The sequence below is a fragment of the Carassius gibelio genome, chromosome B7, assembly GCF_023724105.1.
Source record: "Carassius gibelio isolate Cgi1373 ecotype wild population from Czech Republic chromosome B7, carGib1.2-hapl.c, whole genome shotgun sequence".
In the NCBI taxonomy this organism is placed as follows: domain Eukaryota; kingdom Metazoa; phylum Chordata; class Actinopteri; order Cypriniformes; family Cyprinidae; genus Carassius; species Carassius gibelio.
In genome coordinates, this window is record NC_068402.1 from 28,919,562 (window position 1) to 28,944,456 (window position 24,895).

General features: G+C 36.7%; 1 protein-coding gene across 1 annotated transcript in view; it reads right to left on the reverse strand.

Annotated features, from left to right (window-relative positions):
• Positions 1-568: 568 nt before the first annotated feature.
• The window catches only part of LOC127961903 (nuclear factor 1 B-type-like), a 42,485-nt gene continuing 18,158 nt past the window's right edge, over positions 569-24,895 (reverse strand). The window contains exons 6-11 of the mRNA XM_052561213.1: positions 24,625-24,759; positions 23,653-23,828; positions 21,310-21,448; positions 21,031-21,113; positions 14,136-14,215; positions 569-6,432 (exon numbers count right to left, since the gene is read on the reverse strand). Coding sequence (XP_052417173.1) covers positions 6,303-6,432; positions 14,136-14,215; positions 21,031-21,113; positions 21,310-21,448; positions 23,653-23,828; positions 24,625-24,759 — 743 coding nt within the window. The 3' untranslated portion in view covers positions 569-6,302. The remainder of the gene's footprint in view (positions 6,433-14,135; positions 14,216-21,030; positions 21,114-21,309; positions 21,449-23,652; positions 23,829-24,624; positions 24,760-24,895) is intronic.

Here is a 24,895-nt window from a genome sequence, read left to right on the forward strand (position 1 = left end):
ACAAACTCTGTTTGTGCCCATGGCCAGGTGCTGGTTTTGACCGAATTGATAAGCAGACAGCAGGACCATGGTTTTCATGTTCTTTCAACATGACATCCACAAAGGCCTAAACTGTCTTATTCTCAGGCCTCAGTGAACTATAGCATTAGATATGCTGTGCTATGATACAAAGTGTACTTGGTGCTTATAGCTTATCTATGGGACACAGTGGTGGGTATTAACTGTTTTATTGGGTGTAATCAGTCTAGCTTTTGTGTGCACATCTTCTTATCCATAAAATCTTGAACACTGGTTAGTATATATACATATACTGTAGTCTTTGCCCAAAATACCAAGATTTGCCTGAGGCTTCCATTGAGTTATTTGATGCTTTGGCTATGTTTGGTTTAAAGAAAACCACAGAAGGAATGATTTCAGTGTGATTATATTCCCCACTTGGAGCAATGTGGGACATTTTATTTCACCTACAAACAATACTCTAGTTTCATATCTGGTCATTGATATATTACTTCTTCAAGAAAAACATACTGAAGCACAGCACTGAAAAAGCAATGAGTCCAAACAACAGTTGCTTTGTAGCAGAGCTCATTTTATTGTTTAAACAGTTTTGCATAGGAAATATATCCACTTCCAGTAATTGACTGCAGTAAAAACAGCTGCTAGCAGTATAGGCTGGATATAACAGTAACAATCACAAAAAAAGTCAAGCGTTATTTACACTCATTTGTAATCTTGTGGCATTTTTTGCCCCTGCAACAACTGCAACCAGCTCAAAGGCAAGGCAGTGCCTACTGTTCATAGCTGTAAAAATGGAAAGGCATGAAAGCAACAGAAAAAAATTAAATAAAAAAGGCCTTCACTATACAGCTTGTTGAAGGACACCTGTTTTTCTTAAACTGTGAGTAAAAACACAAAACCTTGATAAAGTGATTCTATAATGTACATTCAGAACATACATCAATATTTGCATACAATGCTGTGTTTTCACAATCACTACTAATAACCGTTATGACTTTATAACATTTGTTGGTGTTAGTGTTGTTGGCATGCTATAAACTCACCTACCATAATACCATTGAATTTGCAATGGGCATAAAAGTGTCACAAGACCCCCTTCTCTTCAAAAAGCAAAAAAAAAAAAAAAAAAAAAAAACTCTGCTGTGGAGCTGGCAATCTTTTTTTTTTTTTTTTTTTTTACCTGACATTTTTGTCATCAACTATAGTACTAAGTGTAGTCTAGGAAACACACTGCCAAACTATTACTGGATCTCTGTTAAATAGAGACTGGGGTTTACCATTTGACAAAATTATCCAAAATTGAACAAAGCACAAAAAAAAAAAAAAAAAAAAAAAAGAACGAAAACCCAAGATTTTTAAATAAACACTAAAAAGAAGAAATGTTTGGGGGGTTAAAATATGCGAAGAGGAATCCCATAAATTCTGCTGACTGTATTTTTCTATTCCCTAAAGAAATTTCCATGCTTTCATATTTACAATGGAACATCCACTGAGACTTTGAGCTGAAACAGGCACTGGTTGAAATATTTCTTTCTTTCTTTCTTTCTTTCTTTCTTTCTTTCTTTCTTTCTTTCTTTCTTTCTTTCTTTCTTTCTTTCTTTCTTTCTTTCTTTCTTTCCTTTTTTTTTTTGGTAAACATTTCATAATATGCTGGTTTTTATATTACTGTTATGTCAGTGATCACTCATGCTGTTGTAAATGCCCTAGAAATGGAAATATGAGAATAGATGTGGACCAAAATTTCGTCCTGTCATTTCCCTGCACTGACGCACAGAAGAGCTGAAAATACACATTGAATGAGTTCCACTGGTCCTCCTTGCATAAGTTACTTCCATGTGGCTTCTCATGAGCCATGACCTTGGCTTTTACAGCTTTACCAGGCCATTGCCTTACTGCTTTTAACAACTGAATTCTGCAACAAATACTATTTTCTAAAAGATCAGCCCTTTGAAAAAAGAAACTGCTGTATATCGCTACTATAGTGAGGGGAAGTGCTCCAAGCTACTTTGACAACATTCAGATCAACTAGATACAAACACTCAGGCTAATCAGAGCATCATCACTAGCTAGACGTAATCCAAACAACAAACAATGTGCCAATGAAAGGGGTAGTGGGAACTGCAGAAAGTGCAAATGCTCATCTGTTTTCCTCCCGTGATGGCAACATGAAAAAGACATCTGTGGGTCCACACAAAGGCTTCTTGGAGTACCGAGCCTGCCTGAAAAGTATGCAGCATTCATTCTAACATGTTTATCGCTGCCCATGGCAGACATATGTAAGCAGAATGGCAGAAAAATCTCTGTACATGGTCTGGTGGGTCAGCATCTATTGACGGGGGAAATAATGCACATTTTATTTTGCACAAGACAGCAGAACAATCTGTGAAGTTGTGTAGCGACATTACCCTGGTAGTTTTTTATTTTGTTGTTGTTGGGAGACTCAAATCAGGTGACTTTATACTAAAGTGACTAGGAGTTCCCCAACGGATCAAAACAACAACAAAACAAAATAAAAAAAATAAAAAGATAATTAAAAAAATAATAATAATGACCCTACAAATTTTAACATTATTTATCTTTTCCTGTTTTCAATATCACATAATCACATCACACACACACTCTCTCTATGGCCACACTAACAAAACAACACTTCAAACATTTATGAAATGTCTCAAGGATCCAAGTTACTCAACACGAAAAACAACAAAAGACCTTCATCATTTTGTTTTAAACATTTACAGTCCAATACAGGAATTCACCCAACTTTATAAGTAACAAAAAAAAAAAAAGAAATTACATATTCAACCTTTTTATGTACTGTATCGGACAGCTGTTGAGTTGTAACACGAATTTAAAGTAAAAAAAGTATTGTATTTTTTAATGTTTTTGGGTTTCACTAAAAAACACGGACATCACTTAAATTCACGAATATATAAGTCAAATGTTTTTCTTTTTACAAACGGGGAAAGAGAAATTTACAGTGTACACACTTTTGTCAACAAGGAAGGCATTTCAATAGAAAGAGCCTCATGTACTCTCCTCTCGTAGTGTCAGAATCATCTTGAAACACACACTGACGTATCCATCTACAAACAGTGCACAAAGCTGCCAGAACAAATTTTCAACCCATACGACTACTACTGAAAACTATTGCTATTGCCAATCTATTACAATGGCCATCAAGATGACCCCTACCTATGGCCTCCTTCACAGCTTCCAGCAAGAGAATGACTCTTTGACTCTGACACTCCCACCACTCCAGGAGGAAATGCACTTCAGTTGCACTGGCAACAGTGCACATTGAATGGGGTGGCTTTTTTTTAGCTTAATCACATACATGAAAAAAAAAAAAAAAACATCTCGGTGAAGGAGGAGAGATTCAGCTTGACTTGAGGTCTCAGAAGCAGACTGAATAGTGATTTAAGGGCTACAATTTAAAACCTTAATGATGAGGAGTGTTATTATAAAGAGGCCATCTATTAATTGATTCTGGTAATGCCGTTAAGCAAATTGCCTGAGTTTTTATTTATTTATTTATTTTTTAACTGAAAGACACTATGGGTGGATGATTGCCTATATGCTGTAGGTGCAAAACCATTTTTTTTTTTTGATCCTTAAGACCATAAGAGCATTAAGTTATTTCCTTTCACATAATATTGAAAATAACAATATATAACTTGAGATAAATTTTGAAAAATTATTTTCACCATGGGGGTATTTGTCTATGGACTATGATGTCAATAAGGCTTTAAATTTGAAAACTTAAAAGGGAAGAATAAAAATCTGTGTGAATTTACTGATTGTGACAGATCTAACACGCAGTAACTTGCGTGACATTGATTGTAGCGCATTTTATAACAAGTCACTTGTTTGTAAAAATTTAAGGCATTTACTTGGGAATTGCATATAGCTACATTGTTAACCGGACAAGGTGAACAGGGTAGGGAAGATATCTGATAATAATAAAAAAAAATGCCAGCATTTAACACTTTACCCTAGTGTGCATAATTCGCCATTGATTGTCACTCTCAAGTCAAGCTGTCTCCCCTAAGAAAGTCAATTTCTTCTGAAGGTCAAACTAGCCTCCCAGGTGGGAAGTTTGAAGGAGTTTGTTAGTCACAGTAGACAAATCAGTGACTTTGCAGCCATGTTAGACCAAATGGTGCCCTCTTTGCCGACATGCTTCAAAGTGTAGAAAAAATTCTTCCCCTTACAGAGAATACAAACAAACGCATCTCTCACGCACCTCTCTGCCTTTAGGTACACTCAAGGGGAAAAAAAGACCTTGTCACATGCTGCATAGAAAGCAGTTCCCACTTTGGTCAAATACCATTAAAAAAAAAGGAGAGGAAAAAAAAAGAAAGGAAAATAACAACATCATCAACAACAACAACATAGAAAAAGAAATTAAATGTTTAAACTGTTTATTTCTGTACTAGCTTCTAATAATCTACATAGCTAAAAGCACTACCTATATAGGCAAAACTTGGTATTGCATAATTCTTTTAAATCTGGACCCGCCCACCCCAATAATGACTGGAAGATGGAAAAACAAACTACACATGATTCAAACAAAAGAAAAAAAAATGACAACCACCAAAATACTGAGAAAAAAAAGAAAATAATAATAATAATGCTGGTTGATTATAAACTTTAGAACGGTAACTATACAGCCTTGATACGCACTGTAAATGTGAGATAAAGTAGTAAATGAAGCTAAAAATCAATGTCACAATTTCATCCAGAGTACAAAATATTTCTTATCATAAAAATGTTACTTTTTCCCCCTAAATCGGTAATAAATGCAGCAAAAACAAGTGTAGTGATGTTTTCTATAGTCGAACGCAAGGCACGTAATGTGGACTATATATTTTCGTGCAAATTAAGATTATTGGAAAGATTAATTATATAAATATGTCTGATTGGAGAGGCAATGGCATTGCAAATGCCAGAAGCAATCATCGATTTCTGGGGACCGCGACAGTTGAAACTACCAAAGTGGGTTTGAAATAAGCACCTTGAGACCTCGCCTCAGCCTGCAAGTTAGTGTTGAAATGTGTACAGCTTTACACATACACATCACCAGCCTGCAATCCTCTTGTTTTTCATGATATCAAATGTAAACAGTAGCTTTACAAGCCAACATCTGAATAAACATGCATACTAGATTGGTGAGTAATATGTAAAAAAAAAAAAAAAAACATTTTATACACTCTGTGTGTTTGAGTCTTTTTTTCATCGACTTTATGTTTTAATCTTAATAAATAAAAAAAAATAAAAAACTACCCGCATGTTTGGGTACGGCTCAAAGTAAGTGCTGTCTTGTTCGTGTTCAGTTATGCTCACGTGCACGTTCACTGTCAATCCCACTTTCCTCTTCTACCCTCAGCTTTCTCTAGTGTCCCGAATCAAGGATGCAATTTTATTTTTTTATTGATCGAGGTTCACTTTTTTAAATTATTTTTTATTAAAAAATTTTGTTAAGTTAACATTTACTCCCCGTTCCTTTAGAGTCTTAGGGCAGACAGACTGTGATAGCTTCCCTTCAGTAAAATCATTTAAATTGCACTTGCCTCTTGTGAGATATTGACTTATTTTTCTCAAAATTGTTTTCGAAGTAAATTTAAAAAAGGGTAGTATTTCTTACCTAGTTATTCAGGCATTTTCTTTCCTTGAAGGAAAACAAAGTTTTTAGAGTTCTTAACTCTGGATAGGAAAATCCAACCTTTACCTTAAAAGAACATTAGCACAGGATTGACATGATTACATATTAAAAAGATTTTGCACCATGGGCAAATTAAATTCTGAGGGTAATATGAAAATAGAAACAGTCTGTTCATTGAAAATTGTTCCTATGGTTATGTAACGAATACGATGAGCCTTTGTTTGATGATAGTTCGTTTCAATTGCAGCCTGCTTTACAAACCATCCAATCAGCCAGCCCTTGTGTGATCACCCCCTTCTAAATCATTTTGTAAAACTAGTAATCGTGACATGAAACAAGAGAAACACTAACAAGAGAATAGAATGTCATGCATATACAGTAAGGCATCTAAAGTTTGTATGGTAAAGATCACAGTATCTCAGTTCAGGGACTTTCTTACACAATGACTGACTGGCGTGGAGTGGCTCGTATCAGAAGAGAACACTTTGACCCAACTCACTCTACTGCACTATCCCAATGTTCTTGAGAGCCTGGGACAAAGGTTCATGTCGATTGTATAAGTGCTGCTTGCTGGTTTTTCCGAGGACCTGTATCTCCTGGGTCCAGTTTCAGGCCCCCTTTAATTGCTTGATTCTGCCTGGAGGAGGGGCTCACCAATGATGTTTATGCTGTAATTCTGGACATTTGTTGGCAGAATCGGAGTCCCGTTCGACACTTGGAATGGAATTAAGCTCGCCCAGGTACCAGGACTGCAGACACACAGGGGAAAGACAGATTATGAGGGTTATTAAAAAAGAAATCAAATATATTGCACAAGATAAATTCATTACACTGATCACAACTAATCACAAACAATACTTACAGTATTTTTTATTAATACTGTTTACATAGTAACTCTAGATGCCTTACTGTGGGCATGACAAATACATAGTTTTAAAATACAGTTACATTACTACATTAAATGTTTATTTAAAGTTATCATTAAACATTAAATTATTTAAATCTGAAACTGTTAATGAAAGAGCCATGTCAGATCTAGACTTTTTTCCACCCTCTTTTGAAAAATACCTTTATCCTTAAACACACACATGGACACACACACAAATAATATGAGTTCAGGATTGTGTCAGAGAACAGGATATCCCAGAGAAAAAAAGCACCCATAATGCAAATGTATGGGGGAAGTTTCCCCAAGAACACGCTCCCATCTCAGTCCCCTGGAGCTGACACCCACTTTCAGATCAATAGGGTTAAGTTAGCGAGACTGTCTACAGAACTTTTCTATCTGCATTCAGCACGTTAACGACTCAACAACACGAGACTGTTAATTGTGAGCCGTGGTGCGAATCTCGGCTGCAAAAGCACTGGGGTGGACAAACAGCATGTTGTTCCCTGGGGGGAGGACAGGGGAGGTGAATGGTGCGTACATGTGTCGAATAATTAGACAGGCCAGAATCCGGAGCCCTGGTATTCCCCCCTTCTTTACCCCAGCCCTGGTCTGAAATACCTGTCTCAGCCAATCGCCTAACAAAATTTTTCTGCTCACAGATTACAGGCTGTACTCCTGCTCTGTCAACAGTGCCTGGTGCACACAGTCACCTCTTTGTCCCCCCCCCCCCCCCCCCCCCCACCCCCCATCCAACTGGTGTCTTTTTTGCCCCTGAAAAAGAAAAGGGACAGGCCTGGGGAGGGGTGGAGTGCGGTTGGCTGATTGAAGGAGAAGGAAGGGGACTGTTTTCTGCAAAGACTTTTCCCTGGGTTCGCTGCTTTGGATGCAGGTGCAAAGCTTTAGTGTGCTTTTCTTTGGGAGTTTGTTGTTTGTTTTCTGAGGGGGGGACAAGGGCTAAAGCCAGTGGCTGGTGAAGGATAGGGACCCAGCGGATGTGGAACAGTGACTTTATTCTTCCTGAGGTAGCCCGGGGTTATACGGCTGACTGTCACCCTGAAAGCAGCTAAGGCTTCAGTCTGAGATTTACACTAATCACTTGCAGACAATGCCTAAAATCTTGTTTAAATAACAGAGCTTCAAATTATGATTTCAGCGCACATTTTGTCAGACTTTAAGGAGAAAGAGTCACAAAGAGATTCACAAAAACAACCAGTTTCCACTTTTTTTCGGAATTCTTTCAATAAATAAATAAATAATTAATTAAATTAAATTAAAATTATATATATATATATAATTTTTTTTAATTTAATTATTTATTTATTTATTTATTGAACGCAATAAATTATATATATATATATATATATATATATATATATATATATATATATATATATATAATTTTTATTTGATTTAATTAATTACTTATTTATTTATTGAAAGAATTCTGACTTTCGAATTTAAGAAGCTGGTTCATATATAATCCCAAAACACAACATAGTGGTCTCTTAGACAGGGAAAGTTAGCACAAAGAAATTAAAGCATCCAGGAAAAGGATCACTAATAGGCCAGAAAAAAACAGACTACGACCCATTAAGCTTGTAAACTGTCTCATGCACTAGTGCCCTAAACTTTGCCTTTGCAGAGCATCAATAAACAGTGTCTGATGGATTGCCATGGAGTGGGATATTCCCAAGTACAAGGTTCAGTCTGGTGTTACCTACTGTCTGGTTTCCCCGGCTACCAGACAAGCGCAGATGTGATGGGCCCCTTTCACATGGGAGAATGGTGTTATGTGGGATAAAAGGGAGAACAAACATCTTTCCTCCCTTATCAGATTCTTATTCTTCACAAATCACTTAGTCTCTCATCTCAAAAGTCCACCCTCCTGCAGGAGCAAAGCATGGGCCTGCTTCATTTTGGAATGAGACACTCAATTAGATTATCTAATGCCATTTTAATGGATTGCTGACCCAATTCCTACAGGATGGCAACAAGCAAGTCTGGCTTGAATTCAATTTGTGTTGAGCTGTGGACTGGCATGCATCACACTGCGGCACTGCAGCTTTGCTAGTCCATGCAACTGACAAATCACATTTCCAATGTCAATGACCTGACGTCATCTCTTCAGCTGCATTAATCTTCATCTGAAATACACAGCACACATTCTGCCTCTATCAACTGTGTTGCAAGTTTGTTTTTTGCAGTTGAAAGAAACATGATAATTAGTAAACTTTTATTGAATATTTTAAATGTAAAATCTGTGCATTTTTTTTCAATGCTCGTTAATGTTAGCCATAAAAAAATAAATTTAAAAAATCTTAAAAGGGTGAGCAACTGCTACAGAACATTTTTTCCCTCGTACTCCGTGTGGTCTATTAGGAGGCCAGAAAGGGGGCTGTAAAGAAAGCAGGGGCCTGTAACCCTGATGTCTAGAGAAGGAAGTGAGAGTGTGTTCAGTGTGACTTTGCTTTTCCACAGAGTTTTCTGCAGTGAGGAAGTGCTGAGCAAGTCCTTTCCCACAGCAGAGACCTGGAGGGGGAGACTACAAAAGTGGAAGAAAGAGGATATAGTTCAGGGACATATTGCTCACATTAGGCCCACCTTACACTAAAATTTGATCTCATAAAGTAGAAGTGAATACTCCTTCCCTTAAAATCCCATAAATATGTGGCAATGATATATGCTATAATATATGAATAACAAAATATATAGGCACAATATATTTGTGTGTGTGTGTGTATGGTATATATATTATATATTATATATATTCCAAAAAAAGTAGTAGTAATGTCAGTAGTAAATATCAGTTTACATTTCCAAACATTATTTTTTGCCACTAATAGTAATAATCCAGTATGATTTGTGTTTGCACAAGGAGTCTGACAATAGCCAGTGCTCCACATGGAGATCTGATCTCACCATCATTCAGTCTGTCTGGAATAACATGAAGAAACAGAACAAACTGAGACCTGAAGAATTCTGGCAATGTCTCCAAGACACTTCAAGAAACCTACCTGCAAAGCTACCCGAAAAACAATGTGCAAGTGCACCTAGGACAAAGCTTTTTTAAACGCATAGTGTGGTCACATCAAATGTTTATATAATTTAGTTTAGTTAATAGAAGTTAATTAATACAAATCTATTTATGCCATTATTTTTGATGGCATCCTTATTTTACAGCATTTTTATACAAGTGCCTAAAACACAATACTGATGGTGATGACCCACTTCAAGTCGAACAAGCCTAATGATTCAATGAACCATTCTTAAAGAGCCATTTACTTCACTCCTGAAAGAATTTGAAAGCCATTTAAATGAATCAAATAAATGAATAAATGACTCGATGACATAGGGCCCTATTTTAACGATCTAAATGCAAAGTGTAAAGCGCACTGCGCAGGTGCACTCAGGGCGTGTCCAAATCCACTTTTGCTATTTTAACGATGGAAAAACGGGTTGTCCCTATTCTCTTAATGAGTAATGGGTGTTTTTTGGGCATAACGTGTAATAAACCAATCATAGTCTCATCTTCCATTCCCTTTAAGAGCCAGTTGCACTCATGGCACAATGGATTTGCTATTTACATGGCGGAATATGGCAAGCGCAAAGTCAGAACGCGTCTCCAAAATGAAACAGAGCTGTTCATGTGCAAGCAAATAGCCTAATTCTGATACATGTGATGACTATCCATGTAGGCATTTATATATATATATATATATAGCCTACAAAAAAAAAATCTTATGCATTGCAATCCTTTAATTGTTTTATATTTGGCATGTTTGTGTACTGCTGTGCGTCCCTGTGTTTAATAAGCAGCGGTATACACTCTTTAAATAACAAAGAAAAAACATTGCGACAGAGTTTAAACTAGGTTTGAGCTGGTCTGTGGGGCAATCTATTTTCAGCTCCTCAAAATAGTATTGCGCCAGCAATGCGCCTGGACTCGCCTCCTTTTTAGACCAGCATGCCCATGGGTGCAAAAATGAGTGCAAATGCATTTGCTAATTAAGCGATGTGGTGCTTGACGGAAAAATGCGAATGGCGCCGGACTGAAACTAGCAAACACACTTGTGCTGCGCCTTGCATCGCATTGCGCCGGGTGTATAATAGGGCCCTACTGGCAGTTTATTATTTAGAGTATAATTTAATTAAATAAATCAATTTATATTTTCATAGTAATAATAATGAAATTAAGAATTAAGAATAAATTATTAAAGTTATAGTTCACCCAACCAAAAATGACAATTCTGTCATCATTTACTCACATGGTCCAAAAGAGTATTGTGTAATACATTTTATCAAACAAAATATTTCTTTCTGAACCCACTTTTATTAATCTCTGTTTGATGCTTTGCACAACAATGACTTTAAATGATCTTTTTAGAGTAATGTCTCCCAATTTGATGTGCGATTAATTAATCACCACATCATGTAATTGATATAATAATATAATATATATATATATATATATATATATATATATATATATATATATATATATATATATATATATATATATATATATATATATATATATATATATATATATATACACACACACACACACCCTAAGCACACAATAAGTTATCACAAATATATATATGTGAATATATACAAAATGTGTGAGCTCTGTAAGATGCATTATCTCTGAAGAAGGGATTCAAGAAATATTATTAGTATTATTAATATTCTTTTTTTTTTCTTTAATTGATCTTGATTTCAATTTAAAATTATTTTAGTGTTAGGCATTTATTTAAAAAAAAAAATCAGTGCAAAGCTTTAATGCAGAAGGGCAGATGAGGTTATTAACCAGAGTAAACAGTCTTCACTGCCTCAGCTTAGAAAACCCAAGCTTAGCGGTGACCTTTGCAAATATGCAGCTCTCTCCTGTCAGTGACAGGATGCTGCTGCACTAATGCTGGAATTCTGCTCTTTCCCGGCAGTAATCATCTTTCTAACTTTCTGACTTTCAGGAAGGTAAGGATGTTAATCATTAATTTATTTGATTAATGAACTCATCAACTGTTCTTCTTTATAACTACAGTACAGGTGCTGGTCATATAATTATAGAATATCATCATTTATTTCACTAATTCCATTCAAAAAGGGAAACTTGTATATTATATTTATTCATTACACACACACTGATGTATTTCAAATGTTTATTTCACTTACTATATATGTTTATAACTGATAACTAAGGAAAATCCCAAATTCAGTATCTCAGAAAATTAGAATATTGTGAAAAGGTTCAATATTGAAGACACTTGGTGCCACACTCTAATCAGCTAATTAACTCAAAACACCTGCAAGAGCTCTGTGTCTAAGCACATTAATAGAGAGGCGAAGGGAAGGAAAAGGTGTGGTAGAAAAAAAGTGTACAAGCAATGGGGATAAACACACCCTGGAGAGGATTGTGAAACAAAACCATTCAAAAATGTGGGGGAGATTCACAAAGAGTGGACTGCAGCTGGTGTCTGTGCTTCAAGAACCACTATGCACAGACATATGCAAGACATGGGTTTCAGCTGTTGCATTCTTTGTGTCAAGTCACTCTTGAACAACAGACAGCCTCAGAAGCATCTAAAGACAAAAAAGACTGGACTGCTGCTGAGTTGTCCAAAGTTATGTTCTCTGATGAAAGTAAATTTTGCATTTCCAATTGGATATCAGGGTCCCAGAGTCTGGAGGAAGAGAGGACAGGGACACAATCCATGTTGCATGAGGTCCAGTTTAAAGTTTCCACAGTCAGTGATGGTTTGCGGTGCCATGTCATCTGCTGGTGTTGGTCCACTGTGTTTTCCGAGGTCCAAGGTCAACGCAGACGTATACCAGGAAGTTTTGGAGCACTTTATGCTTCTTGCTCCTGACCAACTTTATGGAGATGCAGATTTCATTTTCCAACAGGACTTGGCACCTGCACACAGTGCCACAGCTACCGGTATCTGGTTTAAGGACTATCGTATCCCTGTTCTTAATTTGCAAACTCGCCTGGCCTTAACCCCATAGAAAACCTATGGGGTATTGTGAAGAGGAAGAAGCAATATGCCAGACCCAAGAATGCAGAAGAGCTGAAGGCCACTATCAGAGCAACCTGGGCTCTCATAACAACTGAGCAGTGCCACAGACTGTTCGACTCCATGCCACACCACATTGCTGCAGTAATTCAGGCAAAAAGAGCCCCAACTAAGTATTGAGTGCTGTACATGCTCATTCTTTTTATGTTCATACTTTTCAGTTGGCCAAGATTTCTAAAAACCCTTTCTTTGTATTGGCCTTATGTTATATTCTTATTTTCTGAAATACTGAATTTGGGATTTTTCTTAGTTGTCAGTTATTATCATAAAAATGTAAAGAAATAAACATTTGAAATATATCAGTATGTGTAGTCAGTATGTAATATATAAGTTTCACTTTTCGAATGGAATTAGTGAAATAAATAAACTTTTTGATGATATTCTAATTATATCACCAGCACCTGTACATAGATATATACTTTAGTTATAAAGAAGAACAGTTGATGAATATAGCCTGCTTCTAGAAGTCTGACAACAAATGTAAAGAAGGCTGACCAAGCGTGACTTTCCATTATATTTCCATTTCATTAATTCATTGATTCCATTAATCATAAACAATATTGTCTCTAAGATGGGCAGAGGCACAAAAAGTGTCAGAAAGCAACTCTTGCCTCTGAGACCCATTTGTAACGAATGATGTCTGTCACTAACAGTCAGTGAATGACAAAAGCATTTAAATAGTTTTATGATAGTTTTTAACACAGGATAAATTCAACTCTTAGTGAAGTTATGTCTTATGGCTATTTTGAAATCAGGATGACAGGCTATAGTCATCCAACCTCAGTAATTTTATATAATCAGTTTATCTTAATATAGCTTTTGCTAAAATATTTTTAGAAGTATTTGGTGAATAAATCAGAAGATTAAACTTAAAGATAGTTCTAGTGTGCTGTGTTTTAGCATGCTAACAATAACTGCTTTATGCAAGTATAGCAAAGCCATTGAGAAGCTGCATCTCTAAATGCATCCACATGTAGCACCTACAACCACCAAATCCACCAATTTCAGCGAATAATTCTCTCATGTTATTTCAATGTGAAGTTCCTATGAATTTGGCCGCAGATTGTTCATCCAGATGTTCACAGTCTTGAAACAGCCTGAAAAAGGTTTGTGAAGTTCTCTTTATGACACTTTGAGAAACCAAAGTTTAATGAAGGGCAAATGAGATGGACCTAAAACATTTGGAAATATAGTTAGAAGTCAAAATGCAAATAAGTACATTCAATTTTCTATCATGTCTGCACATCTTTATCTTATGGCCTTAAACACGAATACATGAACAAAATTCATCACAAATTACATACACTTCTGCTTTTGTCTGTATTTCTCTTTCTTTTTTTCTTATTTTTTTGTGATGAGTGCAAAAGCACAGAAAAGGGGGGCTCGATCTGGACAGGATTGGAAGTGGTTTTGGACAATTGCAGATATAGGTTGTACATGGTAATATTTAATGGAGAGGTGGGTTGAAAATAAAGGAAACGTTTACCTTTGCCAAGAAATCCCCAAAGCCTCCTCTGAGCCATATGACCTGATGTTTTGATTCACGGGCCAGTCACAAATCCTTAGCTGTCAATCAAACACCTCTCAGTCAGACAACTGGGCTAGCACAACGGCACTAACACACATTTAGCATGCAACAAGACCTGGAGCAAGACCTAAGCTCATCTCAACATATATTGTTACATATATCTGATGATAATCTTACATGAATAGATTAAGAAAACATCATCACTAATGTTCAGGATTAATAATTCTAAATTAGATCTTAAATCTTACGTTCTGGGCCTAATTTAAATTACAATTAGATTCCATTAAAGAAAGTTGCCATCAAAATGTCAAAAGTGTCATGCAATAACATTAGTGGTCTGATTATTAAACATCCTGAAAGCAAAAGAAGCGGTTAGTATACAAAAATGTGTGCTGGGTTACATGAAAGCTATTCATCTATCACAGAATGCACTGGAATGGGAGGAGGCACATGCATTCCAAGTGGTACATGCAGTTACAATCACTTAATTGTTGTTAGAAATTGTCAAAGCAACCCGTTTTCACTAAAGCATACCTTGAAACATTCTATGTGAGACTAATCTTGGTCAGTAGAGTCAGATTGTTTTTGGTCACAATTGAATAAAACACCAATTTTTTTTTTTTTTTTTTTTTTTTTTTTTTTTTTAAGGGGAGACACTGTAGGCAAAACTATTAGTTTTTTTTTTTTTTTTTTTTTTTTACCCTATTCACCTGCAGTATTTACACACAAGCATGCAACAAGCTGTATGCATGAAAGTGTGAGAAACCATCCACAAAAACAACATCAGAGTAAATCCTGACACTTAGTGGAACATTCCATTTGCTAATGCCACCCTGCCACATACAAAAGTGGCAAAAAAGCCTTCATCAGGTGCAGCCACTCTCTGAATATTCATTGGCACACTGTCAATTGCTCTTTCCATTCTTGGAAAGCACCTATACACTCCCAAATCAAATCTGTATTCTGTTGCAATATAACTAGGAAGGTGAATTGATTTTCAAAGATCAATTCTCACCAAAGAGTTTTGGGTGGCTGAAATACACATAGCTGAATATTTAGTCTGATAATGTGATATTTCCCTGGGTTAAAGAAACATAAATCAGGTGAGCAACTCTTAACACTTAATAGGAACTTCAATTGTAGCTTAGGGGTCCTGTCAAAAGTTGGGGTGGGGTAAGTGTTTTTGAAAAAAGTCTCTTATGCTCAAGGCTGCAGTTATTTGGTCAAAAATACAGTAAAAAACTAATATTGTTAAATATAATTACAATTTAAATATTTTTAAATATATTTTTTTTCTGTAATGGCAAAGCTACATTTTCAGTCTTTAGTGTTATATGAACCTTCAGAAATCATTTTAATATACTGATTTGGTGCTCAAGAAACATTTGTTATTACTGTCAATTTTAATATTAACAAAAAGTTTATAAAAAAGTTTTATATATATATATATATATATATATATATATATATATATATATTATTTTCAGACTAAAAATTACTGAGCTACACCCGTCTACAAAGTCAGTTCTGAGAAAAATCATGTTGAAGTTTTCTGAAGGTTCCAAGCAAATTCACCTAGCAATGCTGCATTTTTTCCTCCACTTACTTTCTTAATATTAATTACTATATTAGTAATCACAGTATAGCCATTTTTATTTTATCTTTCTTAGAAAAATTCTGAACAGATGCAAAACAACAACAACAGTAGAACAAATATAAGAAAGAAACAGGCCTAGTGCATTACTTTTTTTCATTTTACATCTAAACAAAAGAATTCAAGAAAAAATAATCAAATTGTAAAAATCACTTTGTGTGTTCATCACAAATAAACTGATTATTAAAACTACAAAAGCAGCTCAATCAAGAGCAGTGATTTTTTTTATTTCTTTTATTTTATTGTTAGATTAATGAGACAGATGGCCTATATAGTCCTACTCTACTGCATGGATCTAATATAATGTTACACATCAGATGTTTTCCCCAAACAGTTTCTGATAACATACAATGTTTGCGTTAAATACTGCAATTCTGTGTATACAGTGTGTATATTTATTGGTATCGCGGACTAGCAGAAGCGCCTTTATGTGCATCATTCAAATGTCAGTCAGTGGCAGCGCATGAAAAAAAGCAGAGAAAAGGGTACACCTCTCAGAAAACATACAAATAAAGACACTTTTAGATATTTAATTACTATTTGGGGCATTGGGATTGCTAGATGAGGGCTTCATTAACTAATTTTGTGAAAAACCTAAAATTCAACCAAAATCTTTTAATAAAATCAAATAATTTTTCATTTGTATGTTAACTCAAAATTTGTCAGTGCGTGTTCCGAGTAATTTTGCAAACACGAGTCACATTCATTATTATATCAAAGAATTCTTTGACGGAGAGAATTAGATTTTATGAACTTAAACTTTTGAAAAAAGTTAAGTGCCATTAAAGCTTGATTTGTTCTAAAGAGTGACTAATAGAAAAATATGTGAGGTATTTTCACATTGCTGTGTGCGGATATCCACCTCCGTCAGTACTCCCAACCCTACTTTAACGAACTCTAGTAATAAGCATATGTGTGTATATTAGAGAGAGAGAGAGAGAGTGCTCATTCTCGAGTGACCTGAAGCCAGAAAACAATGGCACTGGGGCAAAGTCTGAGGTCAGATATTAGACTGTTTTGGTAGTGCACATTCCTTCATCCTGTTTTGGTCGACCTCACACATTGAAAAAAACACTCACTCATACAATATGTGCTGAAAGGCTACTAGATTGTGTTGTATTGTGTGTATCCTCAGTGTAAAATTTTACTGAGGATATTAAGAGTCGGAATTAAGAGGTGATTTCAGGTTTTCAGATTAGTTTGAACAGGTCCAAAACACAAACCACATATACACTAGAAAGTGTAAGAAAAACTAGAAAAAATGTTGCTTGTAAAAAATAAATAAATAAATTATATATTGCAAATATACCTTGAATTTTAACCTAAGCACAAGTGTGATGTTTACGAATTCTCTTTAATTTTAGTAGCGGTCTCATCTTCAGTGGAACATCTAAAACGCCACAGTGACACATAAAAGGCCATAGTCCTTTGCCATTAAATGCATAATAGGCTCTAGACTCGAGGTCGGTGGCGTTCTCATCACGGGTGCCATCTGTCACTGGCACCAGAATATCACAAAGGTACACCACGGCACAGCTAGCACCTTCACAGCTGTTAGTTGTGGCTGCTTTAGCATGTTTGCATCTGATAAAGCCAAATAAGTTTGTGATCACTGGTTATGGTGAGACGGAAGGGAAAGGCTGAAAGAGAAAGGAAAGAAGCCCTGGGGAAAGCAGCTAATGAAATCTTCTCCTCATTGGTGTTTTCACAAGCACAATACACAGGGGTATCAGTCTAGAGCAGGTGCTGCTGGGTTATGTGCATGAATGCTCATCTGTCATTCTCCCCTGTGTGTTTGGGTTTGGAGTAAGTTGTGAATGAACTTGATTTAACAACAGTGCTATCATGATGTTCACACTATAAGGACATCTGTCAATAAATGATGCTATATGTCTGATGCATTATATATATATATATATATATATATATATATATATATATATATATATATATATATATATATATATATATATATATATGCACATCTAGCTCTACGAACATCATACCACCAAATCATTAGACAAAACCCATGTCCATTCATTAACTGCACTTGATATCTATATATCTTTACACCATTACATTAATATGCTGTATATTAATTTATTTTTGAAGCCAAAAATAAATAAATAAATAAACACTGAAATATTGGTTGGAATGATATATAGGCATACATTTTGCTTTATTAATGATTAACTTCTATAACTTGATAATTTAGAGTAGTGAGTAATATGAAATTAGTATTTAAAATATGAGCTTTAAGCAAGCAATATTTATTCTTCATACACATTTATGTTGATCTGCCAGTTGTTTCTAATTATGATCTGAAGCTGATATTCTCAAAATGGACAAATATTGGCCTCTAATAAATTTGGGGTAATTAATTAAATTTAGATTTTTTTTTTTTTGTAGGTCTCATCTGGCCTTAAATTAAATTCTGCATCCTACTTTCTATATATTGGTGTCAGCCTTTGAAAAGCCGAAGTCATCTGACTATTAAAGCTTACTTTTTTAGGTCCAATGAATACACAGCCACAGCTCTCTGAAACACTGTTGCTACTTTGGATGAATATTCTTAATGGCTTATCACAGGAAACTGTCCATTACTCTAGTGGACACCATCCGAAAGCTGCCACTTCACTGTCTGAGCACCAAATCATACAGCGTCGCACATCATGTGTGCTGTGACAGACAACACAATATGTGAAGGAGAAACATCTCAGCTTCTCACATAGGCGATATATAAGCATACAGATGGTTCTCATAAATGAAATAAGCTCAAACAGTTGCTATGAGACCAATAGGAGGAGTGATTATTTATGTATGGACACACCCGATTGATTTACTGACTCCAGTATATGGAGGCTAAAGACAAGGCATGAATGTTTATGTAATGGAGTCATTACAGTGATGGTGTGTTTGAGCATATACAGAGTCCCTCTCTATGCTAGAAGAGGAATACATGGATAGAGAGAGGGAGAAAAAGAAAAAAAGGACAGAAAGGAATGTAAGAACAAAAAATGAAGAGAGAGAATTTGAATGAACAGTCAGAGAATAAGAGGAGGCATTAAGCAACAGAGAGAAAGAAAGAAAGTGTCCCGCTGAGCGTCTGGAGCTTTCTCAGTTTCCAGACGGCCTAGCTGAGCTGTAGGCAACACCCTGCCCCACAGCATGCTGGGAAAGGAGCACTACAGGTCTGTAAGGTGACGCCACGGTGACGGCTGTAATCCATACGCCCCACGTGTCACACCGCACGCTCTGACAAAAGCCCAGCAGGGGAACACAGGTGTCAATACATCTCATAATATCCTATGATAAATCACCTAGAATAAAGGCTGCTGTGTACGGGAGACATTATTTACACAACGAAATCGCTTGCTCTAAGGCTGCAGGTTAACTCGGGTAGGGACTGGCTATACAATTCTCACTTTCAAGGACAAACAAAAGCTCCGGCTCATATAAACATGATGGATGGTTGATATATCATCCTGTCTACATATGATCCCTCTCCGGTTTAAGTGAACTAGAGTTAAAACAAAAGGCATTAAGCAAGCCGTATGAGACACTACAGCAGATGCGATGCCTGTATGCGATACCTGTTAGAAGATATTTTAATCACTTATTCATCCAGCTTATGCACTGAATCACTTTTATCAATAACAGTTCCTCCTTCTATCCATCGCTTTGAATTTCTGCATTTTTAAAAAAGTAATTCTCAATCAAGAAAACAGGCTCATGTTTTTTTTATTTATTTATTAAGTAAGGCCTGCAGCATTTTTGCTGTTGGTGAGCTGTGCATTTCTTGGCCCTATCCAAGGATGCCAAACCAGAGAGCAATAAAAGTGAGGCTTGCCATTACTGTAACTGAGGAGCAGTGCAATAGAAAACCACTAATTATGATGTCGCCGTGTGCAGATGAATTCAATTAGGGAAGGGTGGAAAATACTGGCCTCAGACCATCCCCTTTCATGCTGCAGAAGACTGTTGAATGCGCACGCACACACACACACACACGCGCGCGCACACACAAACACACACATACTATACTGTTACTCTTTTTACAATACTAAATGTTTTGCCAAAAAAATACCATTTCAATAAATGCTTTATAAGCCAGGCCCGACATAAACCGAATCACTCAAGTTAAGTACTGCATTTAGCCATATATCATTATGTCCATCTGAAGACAATGCTAGCTATTGTTCCACAGTAGTTTTAACACAGCAAGACAAGATAAATTTTATGCTCAAATGGGTCTCAAAGGAGGTGATCGCAATAAAAATTCAAGTTGAACAAGCGTCCCTTGCTGTGTATAAATCCATCTATTACTTTTAACATAAACTAAATTGTTGAAAATGAAATGAAATCGGACTGTCTGAAACTACTTTATACTGAGTATAAGCATTATATATTACATGTTATGTATGTCATTTCTACATTTCAACAGCAGCCCCAAAAAGTATTTTTTCTTTGAACAATTTATGGTTGTCAAATGATGGTGGAGAATGTCCATAGCTAATGTGAGGCACCTGTGATTACTCTGCCAGGACACCTGTGTGTACTTGAGGGCAAGTGACCTCATACATACACTAAAATCAGACTCACAGAAAGAAAAAAAAAAAGTTGTGAGAAAATGTCTGGCATCATTTGTTGGTTTGATATTTTCAATTTATTAAGTATTTATATGGAAATCATTATAAAAGGTTTGGTCTTAGCTTATTTCTAAGAATTTGGACTCTGTATGTATGAATTTATGGAACCAATAGATTTCTGGTAAAAGTGACATTCACCCACACTTGCAAAAACCATAAGCCTCTAAACGTGACTGTGGTTACAGAGCAAGTGGAAATACATGCTCAATAACAGTGACTAACAGAGAAAATCTTTCCAGGAATGTCCATGGCATTAAACACTTTCTATGTGGCATCTCAGAATATGCTGTATGTGCCCAGCAGACACAGATGATTAACAAATGCTGACACTAAACAAACCTTTAGACAGTAGGAGTTTCCTCCTCTTTATTTCTCAACAGCCCTGTATCTTTACAGGGCCAAGACAGTGCCTAAACTTCATGACCAGATTATTTTATGGGCTGTCTGACCCGTTAGGAATACAGAACAGTTGGATGGGAATTTGAGAGAGAACAGGGGAAGGGACAGGGAGGATAAAAGGGAAAGGTAAAGGGGGTGAGTCATGTCTCACCTGTTGCTGGTGAAGAAAGGCTGGGTCTCTGGAGCTCAGTCCCACAAAACGGTTGGCAGTGGGAGTGCCTGGAGCAGAATAACCTACATACACCACACATTTTCAGTCAGTATTAAATATATTAATACAGCTTGTGTTGACAAGTTGACAGTATTAAAAAGTTTAGGGTCTGTATTTTTTAAAATTGAATTACAATTTCCACAAAAAGTATTTTCAAATGTGACAAGAAATGTTTCTCATAACATTTCTAACGTTAGTACAGAAACGAGATTAACTAACCTTCTGAGGATGTGGTGATTGGCTTGGTGTCAGCCATCGAGAGAGACACTGGTCTGACAGCACCGTGGTGGGGCGAGGGGGCCAGAACCGGCGTGAAGTGACCGGGCACTTTCCCCAGTACCTGGCCACTGCTGTTCGGCTGTGGCATTCAAAGAAAAAGAAGTCCGTTAACACACTAGGCCAATTGGTGTCATGTTTTTAAATTAAGCTAATAATCATGTTAACAAATTAATAACATTTTTTATGTTCTCTTATCTTCTGGCATAGGTGCTAGACAGCTGAATGTGCATTTTTCATGACTCATTCCAAGTTCATACAAATGCCAGAAATAGAGGGGGTTGAGGGAACAGAGGATGGAGAGGCAGACACAGAGTGAGCGTCTACCTCCTTCCACTCCTGACTGCAGGAGACAGACTCGACTGAATTCACATAGCGGGGCCCTAAGTTCAAAACTCAAACAGGCCTTTATGAAAGAGAATGGTGACCATGGGGTTCCCCAATGTGAATAGAATGTTTAATTAGGGTGTAATATAATCTGCGTTAAAGCAGGCATAAAAACATCCTGGCTCCCATCCACCCGATTATATGCCCCGTGTTATTTGCAGAGCGATCGCCCCCCACCTAAGCTTCAGACCCCGGCAACGGCAAATATTTACGACCTTTATCGTTCCCTGCGGTTTCTCCCGAGTAACAGTTCCAGCGCGCTATGACTCGTCCAGTCTATGAGCCCTTTGTTTATGGTTTGAGCGGTGGGGATATAAAACGATCACGATCTTGCTTCAGTCACACAGTGTAAGAAGAAATCCCTCAGACAATCAGTGCCGTGTTTCCCGACAAGTCAATTTACAGCAGATATTTCTTACACTACTTTGATTATAAATCCTAATAAATATATTTATTTAAAACAAAATTATTTTGGAGGAACAATCAGAGAGAGTTGTATTAATGTTGATACTACAAGTAAATACAATAATTTTACTGAATTACCCATAATAAAGGAAAACAATGTTGTTGTTTTTTTTGTTTTTGTTTGTTTTTTTACATTCCACAGTTTTTCATACAAAATATGCATCAACTGCTTTCAAGCAACTGTAAGTAAAAAAATCCATCCACAATATCATCCAAAATGATAGGAGTTTAAATATCCCCTTAACAAAATGTTTGGAGAGGCTTGGCCTTTTTTAAGATTTTGTGGAACCAATTAAGATGAGTGGGACAGTCTGAGTTGCTTGGCAGATATGCAGAAAGTTCTTTAAAATGTGGCCTCACCAAAAGCCCCATCAATCACCTACTAAAGAGGAGGAGTTAGCCACCATGACCAGAGCAGAGTCAAAAAAAACTGAGCATGTTTGAAGTCCTTCAATTAACAGGAATGAGGTAAAAGCTTGCATTTACTTTCTTGCTTGCTACTTCATTATAAAGATATTGCCTATATAATGGTATTAAATGATTTAATAGCACAATAAATATGCTAACTATTCCGAGTAGTTTTTTATGAATTCATACTTTAGGGAATCTCAACTCCAGTAAAACATTCAGTAACAGTAGTTTTCACAGAGTTGGAGACACATTGAATGCATGTGTGTTTGTGCTAATGCGCAGTGGCTGCCCTGGTTGGAGTGTTTATTGACTTGCTTTTGTTGTTGCATTTTTCCCCCTCTTTCTTTTCGTTCCCCTTCACTTCATTTACGCCGCTGCTGGTAAACAGAGTCACCACAGCGATGGAGAGCCGTCGTTTGGCTCTACACTCGGCTCAGAGCTGATTTAGACAAGGCGCCGACAGAGAAAACCACTAATGATTTTGTGTTCGTTAGCTAAACTGGGTCAATTACTGTGCTGAAACAATGCGGCCTGTTAATCAAACTTGAGCTTGATGCAGTGGGAACAACCAAAGACACCAAGACAGACAAGCAGCCAGAGGTAGAGGCAGAAAAAGAAGGAAATGGTGCTAAAGCACCTTTGTGTTTACAGCATGTGCTCTTACAATGAGGGTCTCATTAGTTTTACAGGGTAGAGTGGCTTTAGCTTGCAGTATGGTTAACACATGTTACAACACAGTGATCATGATTGGAGAACATACGGCACACGTGACACAAGTATGCTTTACATGTGAGTCTGCTCGTTTGAGGAAAAGGAGCATTTCAATAGAGATGTTAAACCAAAACCCTGTTTTAACAGCTGGCATCTATTATGTTTTGTGGACAATGCACACACAGTCACAAGATTTAAAGGCTCGGTTCCAGTACAGATAAACTGTACTAATTATGTATGATTGCGTTAGAGTCAAGGTTAATGCACATGTACGTTAGTCTTTCTGCATGTACGTGAGCATTCACTACTTACCTGGCTGCTCTGTGGGCTGGACGGGTCGTAAGGCTGCATGTAGTTCTTGAGGGAGTCGGGTGGGTTGAGGTGCGGTGGGTAGCGGATGGCGCCATGAGAGATGTAGGGCGAGGGGGCCGGGGGAAGGATGGCAGGGGCCGAGAACTGCAGCGGAGGTGGACTCCTGGTGGAAATGACTGCACATAAAGTAAGAACAACTACTTTACTAACAGATACTAATTAGACATGTAAGCTCTATCGGAGGAAATTCTTCCCGCACCCAAAAAAGTGCAAGTTTGACAAAGTAGGAATATTTTGTTTTCATAAAAAAGAGGGGTTGTTAGACACCCTAGTCTGCAGAAGGTGCCGATCAACAGTTCTCAACAGTTCAAACTTCTTTTGGTATGCTTTCATACAGTTGGTGACAAACTGTCTTTCCACCCCATATTTTGAGGGCTTTTCTTTTTTTTCTTTTTTCTACCTAATGCACATTCTTGTGTTGATCTAGCCCTTAAATACTTTCTATTTTTGTCAGGAAGTAGACCTGAAAGAAAGAAAGAATTTGAAATTTAAAAGAAAATTATGTTATTATTTGCTCACCCTTGTGTCGTTTTAAACCAGTATGAATTTATTTCTTCCGTTCAACAATTATTTGTAGAATGTTTGTAACCCAGCAGATACTAATATCCATTCCATACTATAATGGCTACCAGCAACTGTTTGTTTACCAGCATTCTTCAAACTATCTTCATTTGCATTCAACAGAAATTCATACAGGTTAGGAACAACTTGAGGGTGAGTAAATTACGAATGTTCATTTTTGGGTGTACTGGCCCTTTAACACCAAGATTACATTAAAGTAAATTTCCCTACTCATACAGAAAATAGGAAATTCTAAGTAGTATTGTAAGGCAGAATAAGCATTGAGAATGTTGAGCAGAATGTGTTTGGATCAGGGAAAGATAGTGAGAAGTATTTTTAGAAAAGTCGTACCGCTATGGCCAACGGTGGTCAGTCCTGGGTGGTGGTGCTGGGGGAAGGTGCTGAGCCGAGGTGAAGAGTCTTGTGGGGATGTGGGGCTGAATAACGGCTTCTCTGGCTTCTTCATGGTGGGAGAGGACATGTCAGCTGAAAATAAAAAAAGACAGAGGAGGTCAGATATAAGCTACTTGCACAAAACTTTTTACAGTGTAGAAAATTAAATCTACAGAATGAGCAGAAGTAAACATTTTTTAAATTGACTTAAAAAAGAAAAGAAAAAAGC